General features: G+C 35.3%; 1 protein-coding gene across 2 annotated transcripts in view; it reads right to left on the minus strand.

The window, feature by feature from the left end:
- The window catches only part of SEPTIN7 (septin 7), a 118419-nt gene that overhangs the window by 45437 nt on the left and 47157 nt on the right, over nt 1-25825 (minus strand). For both annotated transcript variants that reach the window (XM_054505230.2, XM_054505229.2), the window contains exon 2: nt 3118-3224. In XM_054505230.2, the coding sequence (XP_054361205.1) occupies nt 3118-3224 (107 nt within the window). The remainder of the gene's footprint in view (nt 1-3117; nt 3225-25825) is intronic.

The raw sequence follows: 25825 nt of genomic DNA on the forward strand, positions 1-25825 counted from the left end.
ACACACTGTTGTAACTACATTACAAGCAATCTCTCATTATTTAAGCAAATACTTTGCTACAGAGTATGACAGGTTAGATTTCTATATGTTGAATTCCTAAAATTGCAAGTGTTGATACTTTCATGTGTTCAGGCACTGATAAAAATCACTGCATGGATGAATTAAGAAAGCTAGAATATTGTTTCTTTGTCTTTATTAAGCAAAGTAAAATTAAACATGGTAAGGTACAAAATTTTCATGAGTTAATTTGCTTCCTTCCATCATCCACCCAGCAGTAGTTTATTGGAATTTCAAGTTTAATATTTAAAGGAAAGTCCTTACCCTTGAGTCCAGACTGCAAATTCAAACCTAACAAGCAATAGCAAACACCATGTATGTACTATTAGAGATTTAAAAAGTAAAACAAAAAAAATCCCTTCCTGTAAGTATCCCTTACTAGTCAGCATCAGCTGAATCAGCCCCTTATTGCTTATAGAGGGATTTTTTATGTTATTTTAACTATTTTCACATATTAATAATTATGATGAAGAGATGACGTCACTGATCAAATCATTTTGTCCTCGTTTTGTCTAAATTGCCTAGGTGGGAAACCATCTCCGTTTGTAGGATTTTTAAAGGAAAAGGTTAAAAAAAAAGAAAAGAAAACCAAAAACCTGTTGGATGAAACATTATTAAAAAGGGACATGCAGTAAAGGAAAGCTAATCCACCTATTAAGAACTGGTTAACCTATGAAACTAGCTTATATTAAATATCAACAGTATAGGGCGCCTGGGTGGCTTAGTTGGTTAAGCGACCGCCTTCGGCTCAGGTCATGATCCTGGAGTCCCTGGATCGAGTCCCACATCGGGCTCCCTGCTCGGCAGGGAGTCTGCTTCTCCCTCTGACCCTCCCCCCTCTCATGTGTTCTCTCTCATTCTCTCTCTCTCTCAAATAAATAAATAAAATCTTTAAAAAAAAAATATCAACAGTATAGAGACAGCATAATTTGACAGACTATACACTAAACCAGACCACTCAGATCTGTATCCAGTTCTGTCACTCTAACTACGTGATCTCAGGGATATGACCGTGTCCGTACCTCAATTTCCACATATGTAAAATGGCGGTAATAGTACCACTTGCCTCATAAAGTTGTTCTAAGAATTAAATAAGTTAATGCACGTAAACTGCTTGGAATAGTACCTGGAAGATGCTAATGACTTACTAATGCAAGCCTGGAGTTACACTATATGCCAGAACTACAAAGAGGACTCAGAAAACTTTCTCACCAGCAGTAATTACCAAGACCACTACTGGCAGGTACATGACCATTAAGATCTAACATATTTTAGACTAAATATTCTTTTTTTTTTTTTAGATTTTATTTATTTGAGAGAGAGAGCATGAGTAGGGTAAAGGGCAGAAGGAGAAGCAGACTCCCCGCTGAGCAGGGAGCCCAACACAGGGCTCGATCCTGGGACTCCAGGATCGTGACCTGACCTAGAGGCAGATGCTTAACCAACTGAGTCACCCAGGTGCCCCTAGACTAAATATTCTTGAACTTGGGAATCTATATTGTGGGATTTCTTTAACATTTCTACATACATAGTTTACTTATCTTGAATTTAAATACCTAAATTAAAAAATTAAAAGTTCCTCTTCTTGCTTAGGGTTAAAATATCCAACACTGATCACGAAATAAATAAGCAATGTAGTGTCAAGGTTTTAGAATACATTTTTGCAAGTAATTTGAAATTTCAAGCTCTATGAAGGATACAAAAAAATTCCTAAAACAGAGAAAAACTTTAAAAAAAAGAAAAAATACTCACTTGACAAAATTACTTCTTTAAGAATTTAATTACTAAACTGCACCTTGCAGTTTGATATGAGTTTCTGCCCAGAATTTCCAGACTTTCCTTCCACCTTGTGCACTAGAATAATCACTACCAATCCTTCAAATCCACCTCCAGCCTGAATAAAGCCTGCTCCAGCGAGAACTATTCACTCCCTTCCTCTCTGCTTATGTGCTATGTATTACTACTGCACCAATCTACTAACAATTTTTCAATTAATAGTTTAGATGAGTGCTGTCTAACAAAAATGTAATGTGAGCCACGTAAGTAATTTAAAACTTTTCAGTAGCCACTTCAAAAAGTAATAAAAGGTGAAATTAATGTATTTTATTTAATACAATATAACCAAAATATTATCACTGCGAAGTGTAATCAATATAAAAAATTAGTAATAAGATCTTTTATATTATTTTTCATCACATACTAAATTGTCAAAATCTGGGATGTATTTTATATTTGCATAACATCTCCATTTGGACTACCCACATTTTAAGAGCTTAACAGACACATGTGGCTACTGGCTACTGTATTAAACAGTGCAGATCTGGAGCCTAGAGCATTCTGTCATTTGAAGTGTGGTCTATGGGTCAGCAGCATCAGCATCACCTAAAATTTTTCAGGAATGCAGAATCTCAGCCCATCTCAGATTATAACTAACTAAAACAGGAACTAAATTTAACAAGCTGATCTGAACACACATTAAAGACTGAGAAGTACTAAATTAGACTACACATAGCTTGGGAGCCTTAACGAATTCCAACTGCCATTCATCTATCATATGGGCCTATGCCACTGAGTAATACAGAACACTGTATTTAAATTAATTAATAAATTAAATTAATGGCTTTTCTGCAAATCATGTTTTCTCCACACTGTCCATTACTGCATTCTCCAACAGTGGAAATACATCTGTACTACCCAAAATGGTAGCCATTGGCCACATATGTCTATTGAGGACTTGAAATGTGACTGGTGTAACTGAGAAACTAAATTTTAAATTTTATTTGCTTTTAACTTATTCAAACTTAATAGCTAAATATGGCAAGTAGCTACCATGTTGGACAGTATAACTCTAGGGGTATTATTTATTACATATAATCTCTAGGAGGGTCCTAAGGACAAATTTAGAAGGTTCTAGTCAAGATAATTCCTCTAATTACCTGTGCTCACCCTCTCTCTTTTTAACATCAATCAGGTTTACCATTTTATAGCGGATGAGACCAAATACAAACCTATCTCCAGGGAAGCATAATAAAAGTACTAGCATGTGTTTTGTGTACATACCTGTACAGTCTTTTTTATTCTATGGGATGGACCTGGATACTCTGGAGAATACAAATCTGTGAGGAATAATGAGTTGATTAATGTTGACTTCCCGAGTCCAGATTCACCTAAAAGAAATGGGGGAGGAAAAATGTGTTAAACTCGGCCACTTTATCAATCTTAAATATTCAACCAATACCATAACCAAACTTGCTTTATACAAGTAATTCTTGATGGAACAAAGAAGTGACATTAGAAAACATACTATAAAGACTCCCTATTAGAATAAGTTCTTTGGGGCGCCTGGGTGGCTCAGTTGGTTAAGCGACTGCCTTCGGCTCAGGTCATGATCCTGGAGTCCCGGGATCGAGTCCCACATCGGGCTCCCTGCTCAGCTGGGGGTCTGCTTCTCCCTCTGACCCTCTTCCCTCTCGTGCTCTCTGTCTCTCATTCTCTCTCAAATAAATAAATAAAATCTTAAAAAAAAAAAAAAGAATAAGTTCTTGGTCCTCCTTTTCTTATAAAATTAGACTCATGCTTCCAAGGAATCTTTTTAGCTTTTTAACTCTACAATCTGTGCTCTTTAAAAGTAATGTATCTAATTCTAGATACACCTAGATAAAAGTATTGTATCTAAAATCTAATGCAATAGTCTCCATTTTTAACAGTAATGTATTCCTAGAGACCAAACTTAGTTATGAAAGAAACACCCAAGTTTGGATATATATTGCTACTTCAGTGAAATAAAACATAAAAGTTAGGTGTAAACATTTATTATAGTCAATAATTAATGAATGACCAAAAAAAAGAAATCATGCAACTATAAAAAGAAATCTGCTGATAAAAGAAGAAAAATTAATCACAATGCATCTCAGTATAAAAGTGAACCACAAACAAAGTACTTCCAATTTATTCACCCATGTATCAATCAGCTTAAGTATAAAGGGTACCTTTCCATAAACCAAATTCCAAAAACATCAGAGGTAATTACTTTTTATGGTGCTTCTGATTAAGGTAAGAGGTAGGAATGGAAGAAGGTAGAACACAATTTCCACTAAGATGCACATACTCTTCTTTAACCCTCTATGTCAAGTTTAGTACAACATACCAAATATATAATTTTTACCAAAATATAAATAGCTTCAAGATATACATAATATAAAGCTAAATAAATTAAAAATCTTAACTATAATTATCAATTAATATAGCACAGGATTAAAGAATCTAGTTATTGTTAATAGTTCAGTTGGTTTAATAGGTACCTCTAGCCTAAATAACTGATGTCACAATATTAACATTACCATTTCTGTCTAGGTTGAGTTCTTTCTCTTTATATTGGCTCTCAAGAAAGTTAAGATCCATACTAGGTTGTCATGGCTTACCCCTTTGAATGAGGGGCTGTCACTTTTTTCTAGATGTAAAAATTCCAGAAATTTCTAGGACAAAGGAAAATAAATTATAGGTTCTTCATACCTACTTCTTTCTTAACTCTTACGTACTGAATAAAGGAGTAAAGACTGGAATAAAACCCAAGCCTGTGGGGATAATCAGAAATACCTAGGCCTTGCAGACACTGCTGCCCTAGACCCACCCTGCTGTCTAGCCACGGTCAACCCCACCCCACCATGTTCTTCGACATTGCTGTGGGCTGCATCTCCTCCAGGCTGTTTGCAGACAAAGTTCCAAAGACAGCAGAGAACTTTCATGGCCTGAGCACTGGGAAGAAAGGATTTGGTTCTAAAGGTCCCTGCTTTCACAGGATTATTTCAGGATTTATGTGCCAGGGTGGTGACTTCACATGCCATATAGCACTGGCAGGAAGTCCATTTACAGGGAGAAATCTGATGATGAGAATTTCATCCTGAAGCACAGGGTCTGGCGGCTTGTCCATGGCAAATGCTGGAACCAACACAAATGCTTCCCAGTTTTTCATCCACACTGTCAACACTGAGTGGCTGAATAGCATGCGTGTGGTCTTTGGCCAGGTGAAAGAGGGCATGAATACTATGGAAGCCATGGAGTGCTTTGGGTCCAGGAATGGCAAGACCAGCGAGATCACCATTGCTGACTGTGGACAAATCAATAAATTTGACTTGTGTTTTATTTAAAAAAAAAAAAAAGAGAGAGAGAGAAGAAAAAGATCTACAATATTTTCATTTAGAAGCATAAATGAAAAATTTGAGTATCTGTAAAAATATTTTGGGATGTCAAATGTAAAAATACACTAAATTCAAAAATTAACACTGTACTGACTAAAAGTATGTTTAGAGACCTTATTTTATTTAACTTTTTTTTTTTTTTTGGTGGTACAGGGTAGAAGAACAAGAGAAAGCAGGACAAAATGAAAGGTATGACAAAGGGGAAAAAAGCCCGAAAGGCAACACATCAAAATGTTAATAGTGGTTACTACAGAGTAGAATTGTAGGTAAGATTTTTTTTTTTCCTTAGCTTTCTACATTTGTGTGTGCTCTAAATTTCCTTCACTAACTTTATTTTATTTTTATAATTTAAAAAGCATTCTTGAGTGACATCAGCAAAATGACTAAGAAATTCCAAGCCCTCACAGAAACATCAAAAACGACTAGAAACTGGCTAAATTAACCTTATAGGAGCTCTGGAAAAAGTCAAAGATTTACAGCACCAAACAAATGCCCAGTCAAGAAAATGCCATGAACAACAAAGTTCAGGTCATTTTCATTCATTCTTCCCCTATTCTCTATATGGTATGTCTGGGACTCAAGGAGACAGCAACCCAGTTCCATATTCTTCCCTCAAACCAGACGGAATAGGGCTGACTTTACTTAAAACAGATTCTAACTTCTCTAGGATCTGCCAGAAGGACTGGTCTGTCTTATCTAACTGGGATTTTTTTTTTTTTTTTAAGATTTTATTTATTTGACAGGAGAAACACAGCGAGAGAGGGAACACAAGCAGGGAGAGTGGGAGAGGGAGAAGCAGGCTTCCCGCCGAGCAGAGAGCCCAATGTGGGGCTTGATCCCAGGACCCTGGGACCACGACCTGAGCCAAAGGCAGATGCTTAACGACTGAGCCACCCAGGCGCCCCTTGTCTAACTGGGATTTTAGGTGGAAGAAGCACTGAACACCAATGGTGAAAGCTGAAGGGGAACTAGAAACCCACAGATGCCTGGAGATGAAAATTGAGTGGATAGATATACAGTAGACACCTGAGGCCCTAAGGAGAAGCTCGAGTGAGACCCTTTGGAGAATTAAGATATTCAAAAGCAGCCATGTACACAGGGGGAACTGAGAAATTCACACACAGACCCAGGCCAAACTTTCACTGCAGGCTGATCTCTCGGCTCATAACATACCCAGCTAATCATCAGATGACTGCCCTGACATTTGGCAGTCTGCAAAGATGGGAAAGGTGACTGTTTTTCCAAATGCACATTTTTCAACAAAAAAATCACAAAGCATGCAAAGAAACAGAAAAAGCCTATAGAAAGGAACAAAACAAATTCCCAGAAACCATCCCTGAAGCAGTACAAATATTGGATTTACCTAGATGAGGACTTTAAAATACCTGTCTTAAATATATTCAAAGAGCTAAAGGAAAAAAAGGACAAAGTAGTACTGGAAATCAGGAAAACAATGTAACACAAGAATATCAAGAAATTGTAAAAAGGAATGAAACAAAATTCTGGAGATGAAAAATACAATTGAATTGAGAAATCTGCCAAAGAGGTTCAACAGCAGAACTGAGCAGGCTGAAGAAAGAATCTGTAAACTTGAGGACAGGACCTTCAAAATTGTTGAGTCTACGGATCAGAAAGAAAAAAGAATGTAAACACAGCCTAAGGGATTTGTGGGACACCAGCAACTGGACCAGTATATACATTATGGGAGTTTCAGAAAAAGAAGAATGAGAAAGGATCAGAGATTAAAGAGAAAAAAATTTTTCCAAATTTGATGAAAAGACATAAAACTAAAATCCAAGAATCTCAACAAACTCCTAGCAGGATAAACCCATGGTGACCCACACCAAGACACAAACTGAAGAAAGACAAAGAAAAGAGAGAATTCTGAAAGTAGCAAGAGAAAAGCAACATAACACAAAGAAGGAATCCTCAATAAGATTTCAACCAATTTCTCCGCAGAAAACTTGGAGGCCTGATGGCAGTGTGATGATACAACTGTCAAATGAGAATTCTGTATCTGGCAAAACTGTGCTTAGAAACTGAAGTAGAAATTAAAATACTCCCAGATAAGCAAAAACTAAGGAGATTCATTATCACTACACATGCTCTATAAGAAATGCTGAAGGGATTACTTCAGGTAGAAAGGACCCTAGACAGTAACTCAAAGCCATGTGAAAATATAAAGATCTCCAGTAAAGGTAAATACATGAACAAATATACAAACCGGTATTATTTTAATTTTGGTTTGTTAACTCCATTTTATATTTTCTGTAAGATTTAAAAAAACAAATGAATAACAAATAGTTATAAATCTGTTAATGAGTACAAAATGTTTAAAGACAGTTTGTGACATCAATAATAAAAAGTGGGGGAGGGGCTATCTATGAATAGTTTATGTATGCAATTAAAGTTAGGTTGGTATAAATTCAAATTAGATTACTATAACTTAGGATGTTATATGTAATCTCTATAACCACAAAGAAAATATCTAAATAATATACAGAAAAAGTAAAGGAGAAAGGGAATCAAAACGTGACACTACAAAAAAATCAACTGAACACAAAAGAAGGTAGTAAAGGAGGAAATGGATATACAAAAGCTTAAGACATACAGAAAATAATAAAATGACTAAAGTTAAGTTCTTCATTATCAGTAATTACATGTAGGTGGATTAAACTCCCCAAAGGCAGACTGCCAGTACTACTAAAAAAAAACATGATCAAACTGTATGCTACCTAGAAGACACACACAGAGGTTGAAAGTAAAAGGATAAAAAATATTTTCCATGCAAGTAGTAACCAAAAAAAGGTGAGATGGCTATACTATTATCAGACAAAACAGACTTAAGTCAAAAACTGCTACAAAAAAAAAGATATTCTATATAGATAAAAAGTTATTCATGAAGTAAACATTAGAATTATATACATATATACACCAAACACCAAAGCTCCAAAATATATGAAGCAAACTGACAGAATTGAGGGGGGAAATAGACGGTTTACAATAATAGTTGGAGACTTCAATACTCTACTTTCAATAATGGATAGAAGAACCAGACAGAAGGCAAACAAGAGAACTTGAACAACACTATAAAACAGACAAAACACTACATCCAACATCAGAACACATTTTTCTCAAGTGCACATGAAGCACGTTCTAAAACTGACCATAAAACAAACAAGTCATAATCAAAAACCTCCTCAAAAAAGAAAAGTCCTTAGACCAGATGGCATTATCAGTGAACCGTACCATACATTTATATCATAATTAACACCAATCTTCTTAAACTCTTCTAAGAAACTGAAGAGAGAACATTTACGAACTCATTCTATTAGGTCAGCATTACCCTGATACCAAAGCCAGACAAAAACACAAGAAAATTATAATCTAACATCCCTGATGAATACTGATGCAAATATCCTCAAAAAGTATTAACAAACATAATTCGGGCACCTGGGTGGCTCAGTCGGTTAAGTGTCTGCCTTCAGCTCAGGTCATAGTCCCAGGGTTCTGGGATCAAGCCTCATGTTGGGCTCCCTGCTCAGCGGGAAGCCTCTCCCTTTGCCTACCACTCCCCCTGCTTGTGCTCTTCCCCCTCCACCATCAAATAAATAAATAAAATATTTTAAAAAAACACAAAACATAATTCAACAGCAAACATTATTAGAAGAATTATACACCATGACAAAGTCAGACTTATTCCTGGAATGCAAGGATAGTTCAACATTCAAAAATCAATATAATATACCACATTAATTCTAATGAAGGGAGAAAAAGCACATGATCATCTCAAGTGATGCAGAAATACCTTTGACAAAATTCAACACCCTATCATAATAAAAAAAAATTCTATAAACTACAGTAATAAGGAAACTACCTCACTATAATAAAGACCATATATAAAAAAACCACAGCTAACACCATAGTCAATAGTAAAAGACTGAAGGTTTTTCCTCTAAGATCAGGAACAAGAAAAAGATGTCCACCTTCACCTCTTCCATTCAACACAGTTGTCAGAGCAATTTGGCAAGAAAAAAAAAACACCCAAATTGGAAAGGAAGAAGTAAAACTATCTGTTCACAGATGATACAATCTTATAGGTAGAAAACCCTAAAGATTCCACAAAAATACTGTTAGAACTAATAAATGAATTGAGCAAAGTTGCAGGATACAAAATCAATACACAAAAACCATTTGCATTTCTATACATAAACAATGAACAATACCAAATGGAAATTAAGAAGACAATTCTATTTACAACAGTATGAAAAAGAATAAAGTACTTATTAATAAACCTAACCAAGGAGGCTAATGACTTGTACACTGAAACTATAAAACATCACTGTAAGAAATTTTAAAAGACCCAAATAAATGGAAACACAACCAGTTTTCATGGGGTGGAAGGATTAATACTGCTATAACGTCAATACTACCTAAAGCGATCTACAGATTCAACTCACTCCTTACCAAAATCCCAAAAAACTTTTTTTTTTTTTTTTGGTAGTAACAGAAAAAAACCATCCTAAAGATCATATAGAACCTTAAGGGACCCCAAATAGCCAAAACAATCTTGAAAAAGAAAGTTGGAGAACTCACTTGCTGATTTCAAAACTTACTAAAAAGATACAAAACAGTGTGGTGGTAGTATAAAGACAGACATATAAAACAGTGAAATAGAATAGTCCAGAAATAAAACCTTTATATAAATGCTGAAATGATTTTTGACAAGGGTGGCAAAACCATTCAGTGGGGAGAGGACAGTCTTTGCAGTAAGTGATGCTGGTTAAAGTGAATATCCACATGCAGAAGAATCAAGTTGGATCCATCCCTTACATCATAACAAAATTTAACTCAAACTGAATCAAAGGTAAAACTATAAAACTCTGAAAACACAGGGGGAAAGCTTTTATGACACTGGATTTAGCAATGATTTCTTGAACCTTTCCTTGAATCATGATGGCAGCAAAGGGAAATTAAACAAATGGACCATCAAAATTAAAACCTCTGTGCATCAAAGGGCACCATCAGACACACAACAGAAGGTATCTGCGTATCATAAATATAAGGGATTAACAGTCACAGTATGTAAAAGACTGCTACAATTCAAAAACAAAAAAATCCAAACAACCCAATTTAAATATGGGCAAAGGTCTTGGCTAGACATTTCTTCAAAGACAACACACAAACAGCTAATAAACACATTAAAAGACACTGAAGAGGCTGGGTGGCTCAGTTGGTTAAGTGTCTGCCTTTGGCTCAGGTCATGATCTCAGAGTCCTGGGATCAAGCCCCACGCTGGGCTCCCTGCTCAATGGGGAGTCTCCTTCTCCCTCTCCCACTGCCCCTGCCCCTTGTTCATTCTCTGTCAAATAAATAAAATCTTTAAAAAAAAAAAAGATGCTCAGCATTACTAGTCATCAGGAAAATGCAAATCAAAACCACAATGATATCACTTCAAATCCATTAGTATGGCTATTAACAAAAAAACAACCAAATCAAAAACAAAAAAAATATTGGTGAGGATGTACAAATCGAAACCCAACGGCATTCTGGTGGGAATGTTAAATGGTACAGCCAATGTGGAAAATGGTATGACAACCCCTCAATATTTAAACATAGGATTACCATATGATCCAACAATTCTATTTCTGGCATATATCCAGAAGAACTGAAAGCAGAGAACTGAACAGACATATGCATACCAATGAGCACAGTAGGATTATTCACAATTAAAAGGTGGAAACCCAAATGCTCATCAACAGATGCAAGGGACAAAACAAAAGGTGTAAACAACCCACATGACCATCAACAGACAAGTAGATAAACAAAGTATAGTATATATATACACTGAAATATTATTCGCCCTTAAAAAAGAAATTCTGATATATACTACAACAGGGATGAACCCTGAACACATCACAGTAAGTGAAATTAAAGAGACACAGTAGGATAACTATCGTATGACTCCACTTATTATGAGGTACCTGGAAGAGTCAAATTCATAGGAACAGAAAGTAGAATAGTGGTTACCAGGGACTAGGGAGAATGGAGAGTTATTATTTAAAGGGTGTGGAGTTTCAGTTTGGGCTGATGAAAAAGTTCTAGAGATCAATAGTGGTGACAGCTGCACAACAGTGTGAAAGAACTTAATGCCGCTAACAGTAACAAGAATGGGGTAAATGGCATGAGTTAACTGCTGAAGCTCTACTTCCATGTTTGAAGTTTTTAATATCAAAAGTAAATACATATGTGTATATATATTTTTTATCTATTTTATAGTTCAACTATTAAATTTTATAAGCCCTGATGTTTGTATAATTCAGTAATAAAAAGTAAAGGTAATTTTCCTTAAATATCTTCCAAATAATTCCTTCAATTCTCAAAATAATCTGTTACCAGTTCAATGTGTATATTTCCATGCTTTCTCTTTTACATATAAAAATATAAATATATATATGAAGGGATTAAATATACACACAGAAATAAAAATTGACTCATTACATGCATTTTATACTGTAACTTCCTTTTTTCAAAAGGTAACATATCATGGCCATCCTTTTCAATCAAAACACATTGAGCTACCTTATTCTTAATAGGTATCAAATACTCTATACACTACAGACATAATTTATTCATCCCTTCCTTTTAATGTACATATTTTCTATTTTTTGTTCCTACAAATAATGCTATAAAAAAAACCAAGATGTATATCTTTATGTACTCTTAAGTTGGATATTATATCTTTGTATACTGTTATTTCCATTTGCCACATTAAACTCTCAGAAATTAGATTCTGGATTCAAAGAATATGTATATTTTCAATTTTGATAAACAGATACTTTCTCCAAAAAGTTATAGCAATTAACTCGATGAAAAATGTATATATGAGAAACTCATATATGAAATCCATGAAAAATTGCATGATACTGAATATGAGATCCTTTGGGTGCACTGAATTTAAATTATGAACACAGAGGGAGAAAATTACAGAGGACTGAAAAAATTTTTTTGGAGAAATGAGTAGAGATGTGGGACATGTTTTGGAAAAAGAGAAAGAATGTAGGATAAACATAAAGAAGAATAGCAAGGCTCCAAGGATTCTGGCAATATTGTGTCCAGTACCCAGGAGTCTAAAAATTTTTGAAAGCCTAAGAAAGCAAGAGTCCTTTGACCCTCAGAGAAAAAAAAGGGGTATGTTTTTTCTGAATGTGTAGTAAATGAGTTAACATCCCAATTTCCCCCCACTCAGTTTACATTACCTTTCCTTAGGACAGACTTTGTCACTGTACCTGCCAAACAATCTTTTGAGATAGTTACTTACCATTTAGGAAAAAGACCTCAGGGATGTTAAATGACTTGTGTAAGGTAATGTAGCACTTTAGTATTATAACTTACACTAAAGTCCACCCAACCTTCTTTCTTCCAAGTTCAAGTAATAAAGCTGGCTTAAGTATTTGGGAAAGAAATTTAACAACAGATATTCACAGAAAAGTGGTATTAAATTCCAAACATTTTTACCTACCGATTACGGTTCAGAAAGTTCCCTAGAGTTTAAATTAGGGTAAACTTCAAAAAACTTTAGAAATGTACAGGTTAAAAAATCCTAACTTTTTGGGCGCCTGGGTGGCTCAGTTGGTTAAGCGACTGCCTTCGGCTCAGGTCATGATCCCGGGGTCCTGGGATCGAGTCCCACATCGGGCTCCCGGCTCGGCGGGAGGCCTGCTTCTCCCTCTCCCACTCCCCCTGCTTGTGTTCCTGCTCTCGCTGTCTGTCTCTGTCAAATAAATAAATAAAATCTTAAAAAAAAAAAAAAAAATCCTAACTTTTCCACTTAATGGATGTGCAACCTTTACCATTGTATGCAATCTCTTGGCTCAGTATGCTTACCAGTAAAATGAAGAGAACACTACTTATTGAGTGGTGAGCACTAAAAGAAATAAAAATTAGCATCTAGTATACATTTTCTTCATATAGTAATACTCAGGTTTTAAATTCAGAAAACTTCCTGTCCAAGTAGTCCAAATCAAGGTAACCTCTTTGTCACAAACGTGATTTGTTAATAAAACTAATTCCCTCAAAAATGGCTATCTTTAAAACATGATCACACACCAAAAAAATCAAATTTGAAACTGTTTTATAAATACCAACTAAAACCAACTTTTAAGTTTCCATAATTGTTAGCATTTCTATTTTAGGCTCCTTACTTCCCACTTTGATCTTCCTACCATATTACCTTGGAAAGGAATTTGATCAATTTCTTCATCTAAATTTAAAAGGAGGTGGCCATAAATTTCATATTTGGAAATTGTACTGTCATAGCTGAATTAATACCTATAAGTTTCTTTCCTCTTGTAGTATCATAAGGAAAAAAACAGAATGAAAAGTAATTATATCTCTATGTTTATAAGCTTGCCTTCAACCCTTCAACAAATGCTCACAGGAAGTTATCTTATAGTTGGTAAGTAAAATATATAAAGAAAACATATAATAAAGTTAAGTATATCCCTGATTCTAGAGATCTTAGGCTCATGATTTTCCTATTAAAGAATAAGACTACTGGCTTTTTGTTTTTAAGCAATTCTCGTTTTGGGAACAATGATCAAGACTGCTCCTTTAATTCTAAATAGCATGTATCTTGGGGCGCCTGGGTGGCTCAGTTGTTAAGCGTCTGCCTTCAGCTCAGGTCATGATCCTAGGGTCCTGGGATCGAGCCCTGCATCGGGCTCCCTGCCCGGCGGGAAGCCTGCTTCTCCTTCTCCTACTCCCCCGCTTGTGTTCCCTCTCTCGCTATCTCTGTCAAATAAATAAATCTTTAAAAAATAAATAGCATGTATCTTATACTATTATAAAACTTCAAAATGGTGTCTGCTTTTTTATACTCACTAAAAATTCAGAAAATACCTAACTATACGATTTTTTTTTCCCCAGTGAATTTTTTTCTCTATCTTCATTGAAACTCCCATGATTCACTACATGAAGTAGTAGCTTGCATACTCTGAAATTTCTCTGCATCCCCGCCAACATCTGCCGTTTCCTGACTTGTTAATTTTAGCCATTCTGACTGGTGTGAGGTGGTATCTCATTGAGGTTTTGATTTGGATTTCCCTGATGCCGAGCGATGTTGAGCACTTTTTCATGTGTCTGTTGGCCATTTGGATGTCTTCTTTGGAAAAATGTCTGTTCATGTCTTCTGCCCATTTCTTGACTGGATTCTTTGTTCTTTGGGTGTTGAGTTTGATAAGTTCTTTATAGATTTTGGATACTAGCCCTTTATCTGATATGTCATTTGCAAATATCTTCTCCCATTCTGTAAGTTGTCTTTTGGTTTTGTTGACTATTTCCTTTGCTGTGCAAAAGCTTTTTATCTTGATGAAGTCCCAATAGTTCATTTTTGCCCTTGCTTCCCTTGCCTTGGCGATGTTTCTAGGAAGAAGTTCCTGCAGCTGAGGTCGAAGAAGTTGTTGCCTGTGTTCTTCTTTAGGATGTTGATGGACTCCTGTCTCACATTGAGGTCTTTCAACCATTTGGAGTCTATTTTTGTGTGTGGTGTAAGGAAATGGTCCAGTTTCATTCTTCTGCATGTGGCTGTCCAATATTCCCAACACCATTTGTTGAAGAGACTGTATTTTTTCCATTGGACATTCTTTCCTGCTTTGTCGAAGATTAGTTGACCATAGAGTTGAGGGTCCATTTCTGGGCTCTCTATTCTGTTCCACTGATCTATGTGTCTGTTTTTGTGCCAATACCATACTGTCTTGATGATGACAGCTTTGTAATAGAACTTGAAGTCCGGAATTGTGATGCCACCAGCTTTGCTTTTCTTTTTCAATATTCCTCTGGCTATGCGGGGTCTTTTCTGGTTCCATACAAATTTTAGGATTATTTGTTCCATTTCTTTGAAAAAAGTGGATGGTATTTTGATGGGGATTGCATTAAATGTGTAGATTGCTCTGGGTAGCATTGACATCTTCACAATATTTGTTCTTCCAATCCATGAGTATGGAACGTTTTTCCACTTAACTGCTAGAACTCATATAGGAATTCAGTAAAGTGGCAGGATATAAAATCAATGCACAGAAATCAGTGACATTCCTATACACCAACAATAAGACAGAAGAAAGAGAAATTAAGGAGTCAATCCCATTTACAACTGCACCCAAAACCATAAGACACCTAGGAATAAATCTAACCAAAGAGGCAAAGAATCTGTACTCAGAAAACTATAAAATACTCAAGAAAGTCTTGAATTTCGTTCATCAGTGTTTTCTAGTTTCCAGAGTACAAGTCTTTCACTTCTTTGGTTAAGTTTTTTCCTAGATATTTTATTACTTTTGCTGCTATTATAAATGGGACTATTTTCTTAATTTCACTTTCTGCTGCTTCATTATTAGTGTACAGCAATGCAAAAGATTTCTGTACATTGATTTTGTATCCTGTGACATAACTGAATTCATTTATCAGTTCTAGTTTTGGGGGTTTTACTGTACTATTTCTTACCTCCCCCAAATCAAATCTTATTTAAACATCTTCATCATGCAAAAGATCACAATCAGTAATTCACAAGTAGGGTCCCATGTAGACAAGAAATCCATAACCAACTGATAATGATGATTTCTCCTTATAGTAATTTTTCTTTTACTTGCCCTGATAAAGACTTTAAGATCAAACTGAAAAGTTTTTTTTTTTACGATTTACTTATTTATTTATTTGAGAGAGAGATCGTGCAAGAGCGAGAGAGAGTGCAGCAGAGGGAGAGGGAGAAGCAGACTCCCTGCTGAGCAGGGAACTAGGGCCCAGGACCCTGAGATCATGACCCAAGCCAAAGGTAGATGCTTAACCAACTGAGCTGCCCAGGTGCCCCAACAGTGTCAAATTCTGACTATAAAATATCCTCAGAAAGCAATGTGAAATATTACATGCTGCTTTGCATGAAATAGAATTCTGTAAATACTTATTAATGATCTACTATGTACCAGGCACGAGGGATTAAAAAGGCAAAATAAGACAGAACTCCAATTCCCACTGAACTTACAGACTAGTAGGGGAGAGAAACAAGTAAGTAGATGCTATGAGCTCTATATTTAGCTATATTTAAAATGATAGAAAACACGGAAGACTTTTAAATCAGATGGGAGTTAAAGAAGGTTTCCAGAAAGAGGTGACAACAAAGCTAGACCTTGAAGGATAAATAAAAACGAGCAAAATAAAGGTACAGAAAATGAAGAACTCACAGACAGAAAACAGAAGTCTGAATCAATGTAATTTATTTGGATAAAATACTATGTCTGGGTTTCAGCCTCACAGCTACTAAATCAGTCTCCAGGGCCAAGGCTTGGGAACCACAAGTGATTCTGCTCTGCAGCCAATGGTAGAGAACCAATGGCCGGCATACTAAGAGAGGAAGGCTTTAAAAAAAGAATTTAAAATATATTTAGGGCTTAACGGGGGGCGGGGGGGGGGGGGGAAGTGAGATGGAAAACTCTTAAGATAACTTAACGAATTTGGTTTGGACAACTAACAGAAGCAATATTATAGTGGTTATTAGCACAGCATTTAACTTTAGGCTTTCTGGATGAGAATCTTACCTTTATAGCATGATTACAGCAAGCAAGATACTTGAATATTTATGTTTCTTCGCATATCAAATTAAACATAATAGATGAACTGTGAGAAATAAACTAAATAATACACGTGAAACCTAAGCATAGTGCCTGGTACACAGTAAATACTCAATAAAAAGTACTTTTTCTTTTTTTCTTTGAAGAAACAAAACAGATGAACATAGAAAAGGGAAGGAAAAATAAGATAAAAACAGAGAGGAGGGCGCCTGGGTGGCTCAGTTGTTAAGCGTCTGCCTTCGGCTCAGGTCGTGATCCCAGGGTCCTGGGATCAAGTCCCACACATCGGGCTCCCTGCTCAGCGGGAAGCCTGCTTCTCCCTCTCCCACTCCCCCTGCTTGTGTTCCCTCTCTCGCTGGCTCTCTCTGTCAAATAAATAAAATTTAAAAAAATTTAAAAAAAAGAATACAGGAAAACGTGAGAAGAAACAGGATGAATTAAGACAATGACGTTTTAAATTTAACACTCCTTTCAAATTAAAAGTCAAAGATTTTACATCAATACAGAATTAGAAGAATTAAAAGTCACTTAACTTCAATCTATATTTTATCGGTTTAAAGATGGGTATAAATCTTAGAACAGGCATGGATGAATTAACAAAAATAGATGCAAATTTATATACAAGTGTACACAATTTGTTCCTATGTACAATGCACTGTAGTAGAGGCTTAGGTTATGAAGATTTAAAAACAAGTAATTCATTCTTACCCCTCCCCCACCATACACACTCCCATACAAATCTGTACACATACCCATATACACACCCTCTATTTGGGTGGGAGAAAGCTACAATTTACCATTTCATTCAAACATGGTATAATGAAGATACGCACAAGGTACTACAGCACATAGGAGAGGCAAGAAACACAAGACTGTTTTGGATCAACGAAAAGTTTCTCAGTGAAATAAAAGCTAAATTTTGAAGGGTGAGTAGGATTTAGGCAGTACTCCCAATATTCCCAAAATGAAACAAAATTTGACCTAAAAACCTAGACAACTTCAACTTTCTTAAATATGGCATCCTGCTTCACCTACCCTAACATAGGTACAGTTCTTAGCTGCACACCACCATACCAGCTGTCTGTTGTAAATGGTTGCTGCCACAAGGGCCCTGAGCAGAATATCCAAATAGGCAAGATTGGTATCTAGACTTGTAACCTTCTCATGCTAATGTAGTTGCTCAAAGCCACCACTGCAGTATTTTCCCTAAAGCAAGGAGGATTTGAATTTAAGACAGTTTTGAACCTGACTCCAGAGTCCAAGTCATGTGTAGCTTCTTGAACAGCTCTCTAAGGGTAGTGCACTCCTCTTTTTCTTTCCTTGTTCCTGCTGACTGAAATGTAACCACGATGCTCAGAGCTGAATTAACCATCTTAGACTATGAAGTATCTTGGGAAGAGAGAACATGCTCAGTGAAGCAACAAACAAGGAAGTACCTGGGACACTGAGAACTTAAAGCACAGCTATCACTTCAATCCAGAACTATTCAACTCTGGATTTTGAAATAGAGGAAGAATAAATTTCTATCTTGTCATATACTGTTATTTTAAGATTCCATTATTTATAGTCAAATTTAATCCAAGTAATATTAACAAACAAGACAAACAAATGTAACAACAACAAAAACCTAAAAGTCTCATTTCAGTAAGACAAAAAATTAAAAACTACACAAGATTTAAATTTTTAAGAATATTAATGCAATAAACAACATGTCACTGAAACACATATTATTATGTATTAATTAATCCAAGGAGAGAATGGGAAATTCAGTATTAAGTTTTTGCTGTGTTTTCTTAGATTCTACTAATTCTATCTCTCATTTACAAACTTTACTTTGATTTATTTGAAAGTTTCATATGATAGAAGCAAGAATAAAAACAGCAACAAAGCTTAAAAATGCACAAGGCATAAACTTAGAAACAATGATAAGTTAACAGAGCATCCACAGTGAAAGACTAATAGGCCTCTCAGATACAGATAAACTAAGTGGTTAAAAAATGGAAATGCTCTGAAAAATTAATATGCTTGTCAAAAATAAATGCAAAATCCCTACCCAGAGAATGAACATATTGTCCAATTACCTATAGATTACTGACATAATCTGATCATGTATCTGGCTACAAAGAAAATCAATCAATACTGAAAAATACAGAAATCTACAGGTCACATTCTCTGACTACAATACAGTGAAATTAGAAATTAACAACAAAATAACACAATCCACCTGCCCATATAGACATAAAACAGTGTCTCCCCTCAACTCCTCTTAATCTGAAAAACTACTCAAATACAAACAAAGTGAGTACTACATATGAAAACCTATGCACTACGATTACAGCGGTATTCAGAGAAAAACTTGTGCTTAAATAAGCCTAAAGAAAATAGATTAACCTTCAGAGTGACTTGGTGATACTAAACTGGTACAGTTTTTCTGACAAATACATACTATAGAATACCACTTAATTCCAAAGAATGAGGTAGCTCCTTATGTACGGATATGGATGTATATACAATATATTAAGTGACAGGAAAAAAAAAATTCACAGAACAGTATTTATAATATGGTACCATTTATATAAAAAAGAAATCTACATGGGAATGACCAACATACATAAAATTACAGAAAAATGCCAGAAGACTTGTAATAACTTAATGATGCCACCAGAACAGGGAATGGTACTGAAGGAGAAAGAAAAAGGAACTTCACTTTTTTGCTAAATGTCTTCAGGATTTATATTTTTAGAAAAATAATGTTTATTTTTATAAACTTTTCTTTTTTGAGGAGGAATAAACATGTGAGACATCAAAGAATGGAGTAGAAGGGTAAGGCTGGCATCGCAATGACTTTAAAGGGTCCTAGCCTCAAAATAAATAAAAAGGAATGCTGAATGTAGTGAAGCGGTGTCTGAGTTTGGACATTAAATTATTAATTCCTACTTATATTTATTAGAGTAATATTTACTTCCATACCTAGCTGTCAGATATCCTAATCATTAGTCAAAATACAGCAGTCTTGTCCTAATGCTCTCAAGGTGACCTAAAACTACAATCAACTCCTGGGGCACCTAGATGGCTCAATTGGTGCAGCATGTGACTCTTAATCTCAGGGTTGTGAGTTCGAGCCCCATGCTAGGTGCAGAGATTATTTAAAAATAAGATCTTAAGAAAAAAAACTACAATCAGTTCTTGATCATTGTGCTTTACTAAAGGGAAAGCTACTACTGTCACTAATGCAAAATAATACAGAGCTAAAATTAGTTCCATCAAGTCAAACTCTAACACAGAATTTGTGGAAACAACTTCAAGTTTACCACTGTATTACTTAGGAAACATTTAAGAATAACACAATTCAGAATTCTACATCCTAGCTTAAGAAAACAAAATTATTCAGGCGCCTGGGTGGCTCAGTTGGTTAAGCGACTGCCTTTGGCTCAGGTCATGATCCTGGAGTCCCTGGATCGAGTCCCGCATCAGGCTCCCTGCTTGGCAGGGAGTCTGCTTCTCCCTCTGACCCTACCCCCTCTCATGTGCTCTCTCTCTCATTCTCTCTCTCTCAAATAAATAAATAAAATCTTAAAAAAAAAAAAAAAGATGAAAAATGTTCTATAAAAAAAAGAAAACAAAATTATTCAATAAACTATAAACAGAATGCCTATTTGCAACATTTTATATTTCTTTATAATATTTTATTTCTTATATGAATAAAATATGTAATATTTGATTTCTTTATCACTAATATTTTAAGTGATCCAAATTAACAACTATTTTACATTTATTTGACTATGAAATGCACTATATATGTTCAGGAACAAAGTCATTATCTTTCCCTCATTTTATTGGACTTTAAGAAATAATTGGATTTAATATTTTTTCTGTCCTTGTTAAAACAAAGTATTGTAATACTTAGATGTTAAATACTTTAAGAAAATTCTAACATAAGAGTAACTGAGTTTGTAATATTGCACTCATACTTTAACATTAGATACAAGTCAAAATAACCCATGTCCTCTTTGAAGCCTAACCCATGAAAGCCATGCATATCCTATCATCATTCAAGATTATTACATTTCAAGTCTAAGAACAAAACATTCATGAAATGTTTGTTCACAAGGTTTTGAAGAAAGGCGTATCAATAATTATTTATAATAGTTAGGGTCAGGTTCCTTTAGGTCCTTGGGATTATAAAGGCTCTCAGAAGTCCTACAATTAAAGAGACAGTTTATCTTTGTTTTACCCAACAGCTCCTCAACTTTGCAGCCTTAGACTGTTTCCCCCAACCCCCTAAAATATCTAGTAACATATGAAACACACTTTGAGAAATACTGTGTAGTTCTTATAAATTATTTTTCCTTAATCATACATAGTTATAGAATACACAGACAGCTTAAACCTTGAGGATTTTTCATTTGTATATATCACATAAACACTAAAGCACAAATGCTCCTCAGTTTTATCAATTAGTGGCTTGGAAAAACCCACCTCATTACACAAACTGTGTAATGAACACACATAATGTGGTTTTATTACCAACATCAATTTGCTAATTACGTAAAGTCTCAGAACATTAGAACAGTCCTTAGAGATACAAATCAAACCACTTAAACATTAGAAAATGAAGCCAAAGAGAAGTTAACTGACTATGCCAAGAGCACACCAAGGTAAGTGGCAGAGCAAGAACCTGAACATCCCTGTTCCAATCCGCAAGCCCTGGGGTTCTGCTCTTCATGTAAATCTGCTTCTAAATGAAGTCTCTGAGCTTCTCCATGGGACTCTCCCATTGAGTAGCTGTTTTCAAACTCACATTACCACAATTTACAGAAAATAGAGAAGACTCCTCTACACACACATTTCGCATCAAAACCCAGTATACACATACATACTAGTATATTTATCTGTACTGTATAAATATGTGCATATAAATTTAAAAGTTTAATGAAACAATACTTATGTTAAGCAAAATACACTCTATTTTCAAATCATTTCTATTTTTCATTTTTTAAAATGACTCACTAAATTGATGTAATGATCCAGTTTGAAAAAGCCTGCCAAGGAGGATTCAAAGTTTCATTCAGATAAATAATCTCACTCCCAACATCCTATACCTTCTCCATCCCAATAGCTATCCTCTGATGGACTATTATAACTGACAGAAAATACAGATATAAATAATTTCATTTTATGATTATTTATTAACAGCTGCTAAATGTTAGAACTGGGGACATTTTACCCTCAAAAGTTTAATTTTGTTGAGAAACAAGCCCAAGTTAAACAAAAAGTACAGTGAGTATACATGAAGAACACTTCAATATAGCTTGAAGAATCAAGGAAGACTTCACAGAGCAAGCAGCATTTCACTGAGACATGCACAGGAACTAACCAAGCAAACCAGTGAACATCTAAATAATGCTTAGATGTGGAGTGGCTTTTTGGAAAGGTGGAATCTCCAAACTCCGGTTTAGCATTTAGATAAAGAGAAAAGAAAGCATAGGAGGACAAATAAGTTTAGGAGTAAAGAGGATAAAATTATTTTTAGAGAAATAAAAAGCATCTACTAAGAGCCATCAGGCAACTTGTGAATACAGTTTTAACTGGAGACAAAACTAAAAAAAAAAAAAAAAAAAATCAAGGAGCCTACAAAAACTATCACAAAGTATCAAGGCTTTTTGCTTTTCTTAAAAAAATGAAACTGGAAGTCACCAGCAATAAATATTATAGGTACAGCTTTATTAAAGAGTGAGGACATGGAATGCCACTGAGCAAACACACAATCAAAGAAAAGGCCTTACATTAAAGGACTGGCTAATGTTTTGTTAAAATAAAATGGTTATGGTATTATTTTTGATTCCCTGCTCTGACAGGTTTCATTAACTGAACAAGTACACTTGCTGTGGGGTAAGAGTGGTTTATTATTCTGCATTATGCTGTAATAAACACAAACAAACCTAGATCCTAATTCCTTCTCTGTCACTAGGAGCTTAATGACATGGACCATGTTTTATCCATTTCCAGACTTTCAGGGACTAGAAAAGCGCCTGGCACTTTGTAAGTGGTCATTAAATTGTACTGAATAAATGAATGGGGAATACAAAGAGAAGATGCTGTCCTACAAGGTAGAATTTGATCAAGATCATGAATGAGATATCCAAGAGTAAAAGGATTTCAGAAAACTGAGGACCTCAGCAGCCTAGAAAAGAGGTCATATTCCAATGAGGTTCTGAAGGCTGAAGGAGCATTTCAACTATCTGGAATATCTGTAGATATAAGAGGCCACTTTTAACCATCTTGCAGCAACAGTGTGGGAAAGAAAGCAAAGGATTTTTAAAAAACAGGATCTTTGGGCGCTTGGGTGGCTCAGATGGTTAAGCGTCTGCCTTCGGCTCAGGTCATGATCTCAGGGTCCTGGGATCGAGTCCCGCATCGGGTTCCCTGCTCAGTGCAGAGCCTGCTTCTCCCTCTCCCTCTGCCACTCCCTCTGCTTGTGCTCTTCTGTCTATCTCTCTGTCAAATAAATAAAATCTTTAAAAAAAAAAAAAAAAAAAACAGGATCTTTAACTCCTTTCAGGAGGTCTAACCGTGTTGGAATTTAAACAAGAGGAAAGCCTGGTGCTTGAGAGATGCTGTAGACCACCTTGTAGAGCTTTTCTATCTTATCCATTGCTTGCCTACTCTTCTTTATCCTGAGGTTTGAAATCAGTTTTATACAAATTCAAATCCTAAGTCAACCACAATACAGTAATGACCTTGAAATTCAAATCCTAAGTCGACCACAATACAGTAGTGGCCTTGATCAAAATAATAAGCTAATTAAGTTATTTTAATAAAATTTATTAGCACATTACCTGACATTAAAAAATCATCTCAAATGTTATGTATTAAGGCACAGGTGTTAATTTCAGCTGAGGTAGAGATGAGACAGTGTCAACCTGTATGCAGTTCTTAACCAGAATGCACCAGTGTTATTTAAAGAGCTATTTCAAAACAGATGACTATACTCTACCCCAGAACTAAAGCCCAGAATATCCAGGCAAGGATTTCCATATATGTTTTGGAGATGCTTCCCAAAATGATTTGAAAGGTAGATGAAATTTAAAAACTCTAATAAGTAAATGATGACAGGGCAAAATGCCAGATTCACCAACATTTAAAGATGGCCAGTGAAAGGGATGCTAAACAACCAGATAAATCAGGAGGCAGGAACACAAAAAATGAGAAAGAATTGCAAGGAAAAAGTAGTCAACAATACCAAATAACAGGTTAAAAAAAGTGGCCCAGGGACAATGAGAAGTCCTCTTACTGACCTTTAAAAAAAGCAGTTTTGTATTAAGAAACCAAATGGTAAGGAGTTAAGTAATGGATGGAAAATTAAACAGTACAGATTTATTCTTTCTTTATATCTGGCTGAAAAATAAAGAGGAGGTGCTATTCTTTGTTTTGCTTTTTAGTATGCTTATCTCTGAAGATTTAATCTATCAAGAACAGTCTAGACTACACTAGATATGGATTACTTCTTCCAAGGTATTCCATTAACATGTGATCTGAGATTTCCAGATTTTCATCTCCTCGAAATGTATTAGGACTGATGTACATGCTAATACTAAAATGCAACCTGAACAGGTTCCCTGCGACCTGGCTCTTCAATTATCTAAACAAGGTTTACTTATTTTAATTACAGTAAATGACCGCCAGTCAGTCTAAGTAATAATTCTGCTATGTAGCCAGTAGCAAACATTCCAACTGGCCATCCAATAATTACCTTCATCTACTGAGTCAAAAAACTTTCACGTGCTATGTGTCTAAAGCTGGGAGGCCTTAAGGAGGATGTTTATGATATTTCTTGCTATACTCAGAGATAAAAGTACTCTTTATACAGCTCAGTTTAAGCAATTCATTACCTTTTTCTCTATCCTCGTGTTAGAAAAAAATCTAAATGTCTACTTGGAAATTCTTTTCATGACTATTTCAAAAATGGATTACCAAAACTTTTTGGTAAAAATGCACTGCCTTTACTTAGGCTAGGGTCTGCAGCCTTTCCTAGACTGTACATCAAGCTTCTGTCAGTTCTTCCGCTAAACTGAAAAAGAGCTGAAATTGACAGATATTATTTACAAACTCTCCCCTCATGTTCCTCCAAAATCTTCACATTACTGCCTAAAATTCTAATGATCATTCAATAAATATTCCCTCTTAAAAATCAAGTACTCTTGTGAATACTATAGTCCTTCATAACTTGGTGGGGAAAAATCAGACATTTCCTCTAATTTCTAATTAGTAATGTCACATAAGTAACTTGAACAAAACATTAAACTTCATATTTTTATTGAAATGCACAGAACAGGCATGTACAAAAATCGTATTTTGTTAGCAAGAATGCAAGCTACCTTGTTTAAAATGGGAAATAAGAGCAAATTCTCAACCATCTTTCAAATTAGCTAAGTCTGACTCTCACCAGGAAAGAGCTTTGCTGTTATACTGAATTGCAAAGTAAAAGGAAAACATGCGTGCCCTAAATGTTTATAATCAAAGGAGTTCAACCAAAGCAAAAGTTCAAAGTAAGAATTAATCAAGTACTTAACCTCCTAGCTGCCATATCATTCTTTTTTTTTTTTTTTTAGATTTTATTTATTTATTTGAGAGAGTGAGAATGAGAGAGAGTACATGAGAGGGGAGAGGGTCAGAGGGAGAAGCAGGCTCCCCGCTGAGCAGGGAGCCCGATGCGGGACTCGATCCCGGGACTCCAGGATCATGACCTGAGCCGAAGGCAGTTGCTTAACCAACTGAGCCACCCAGGTGCCCTGCCATATCATTCTTAACCACTCCTGACCTTTCTTTTCTCTTCATCACAGATATTTGGATCTTAAAACTAAATTAAGACATAAAAATGCACTAATAAATATATGCTTAAAATTAATATTTTAAGTAAAAATATTGTTAAGTAAAAATTTGATTTTAATA

Source organism: Mirounga angustirostris, unplaced genomic scaffold (assembly GCF_029215605.1).
Source record: "Mirounga angustirostris isolate CCGP_5_RB_7025 unplaced genomic scaffold, mMirAng1.0.hap1 SCAF_12, whole genome shotgun sequence".
In the NCBI taxonomy this organism is placed as follows: domain Eukaryota; kingdom Metazoa; phylum Chordata; class Mammalia; order Carnivora; family Phocidae; genus Mirounga; species Mirounga angustirostris.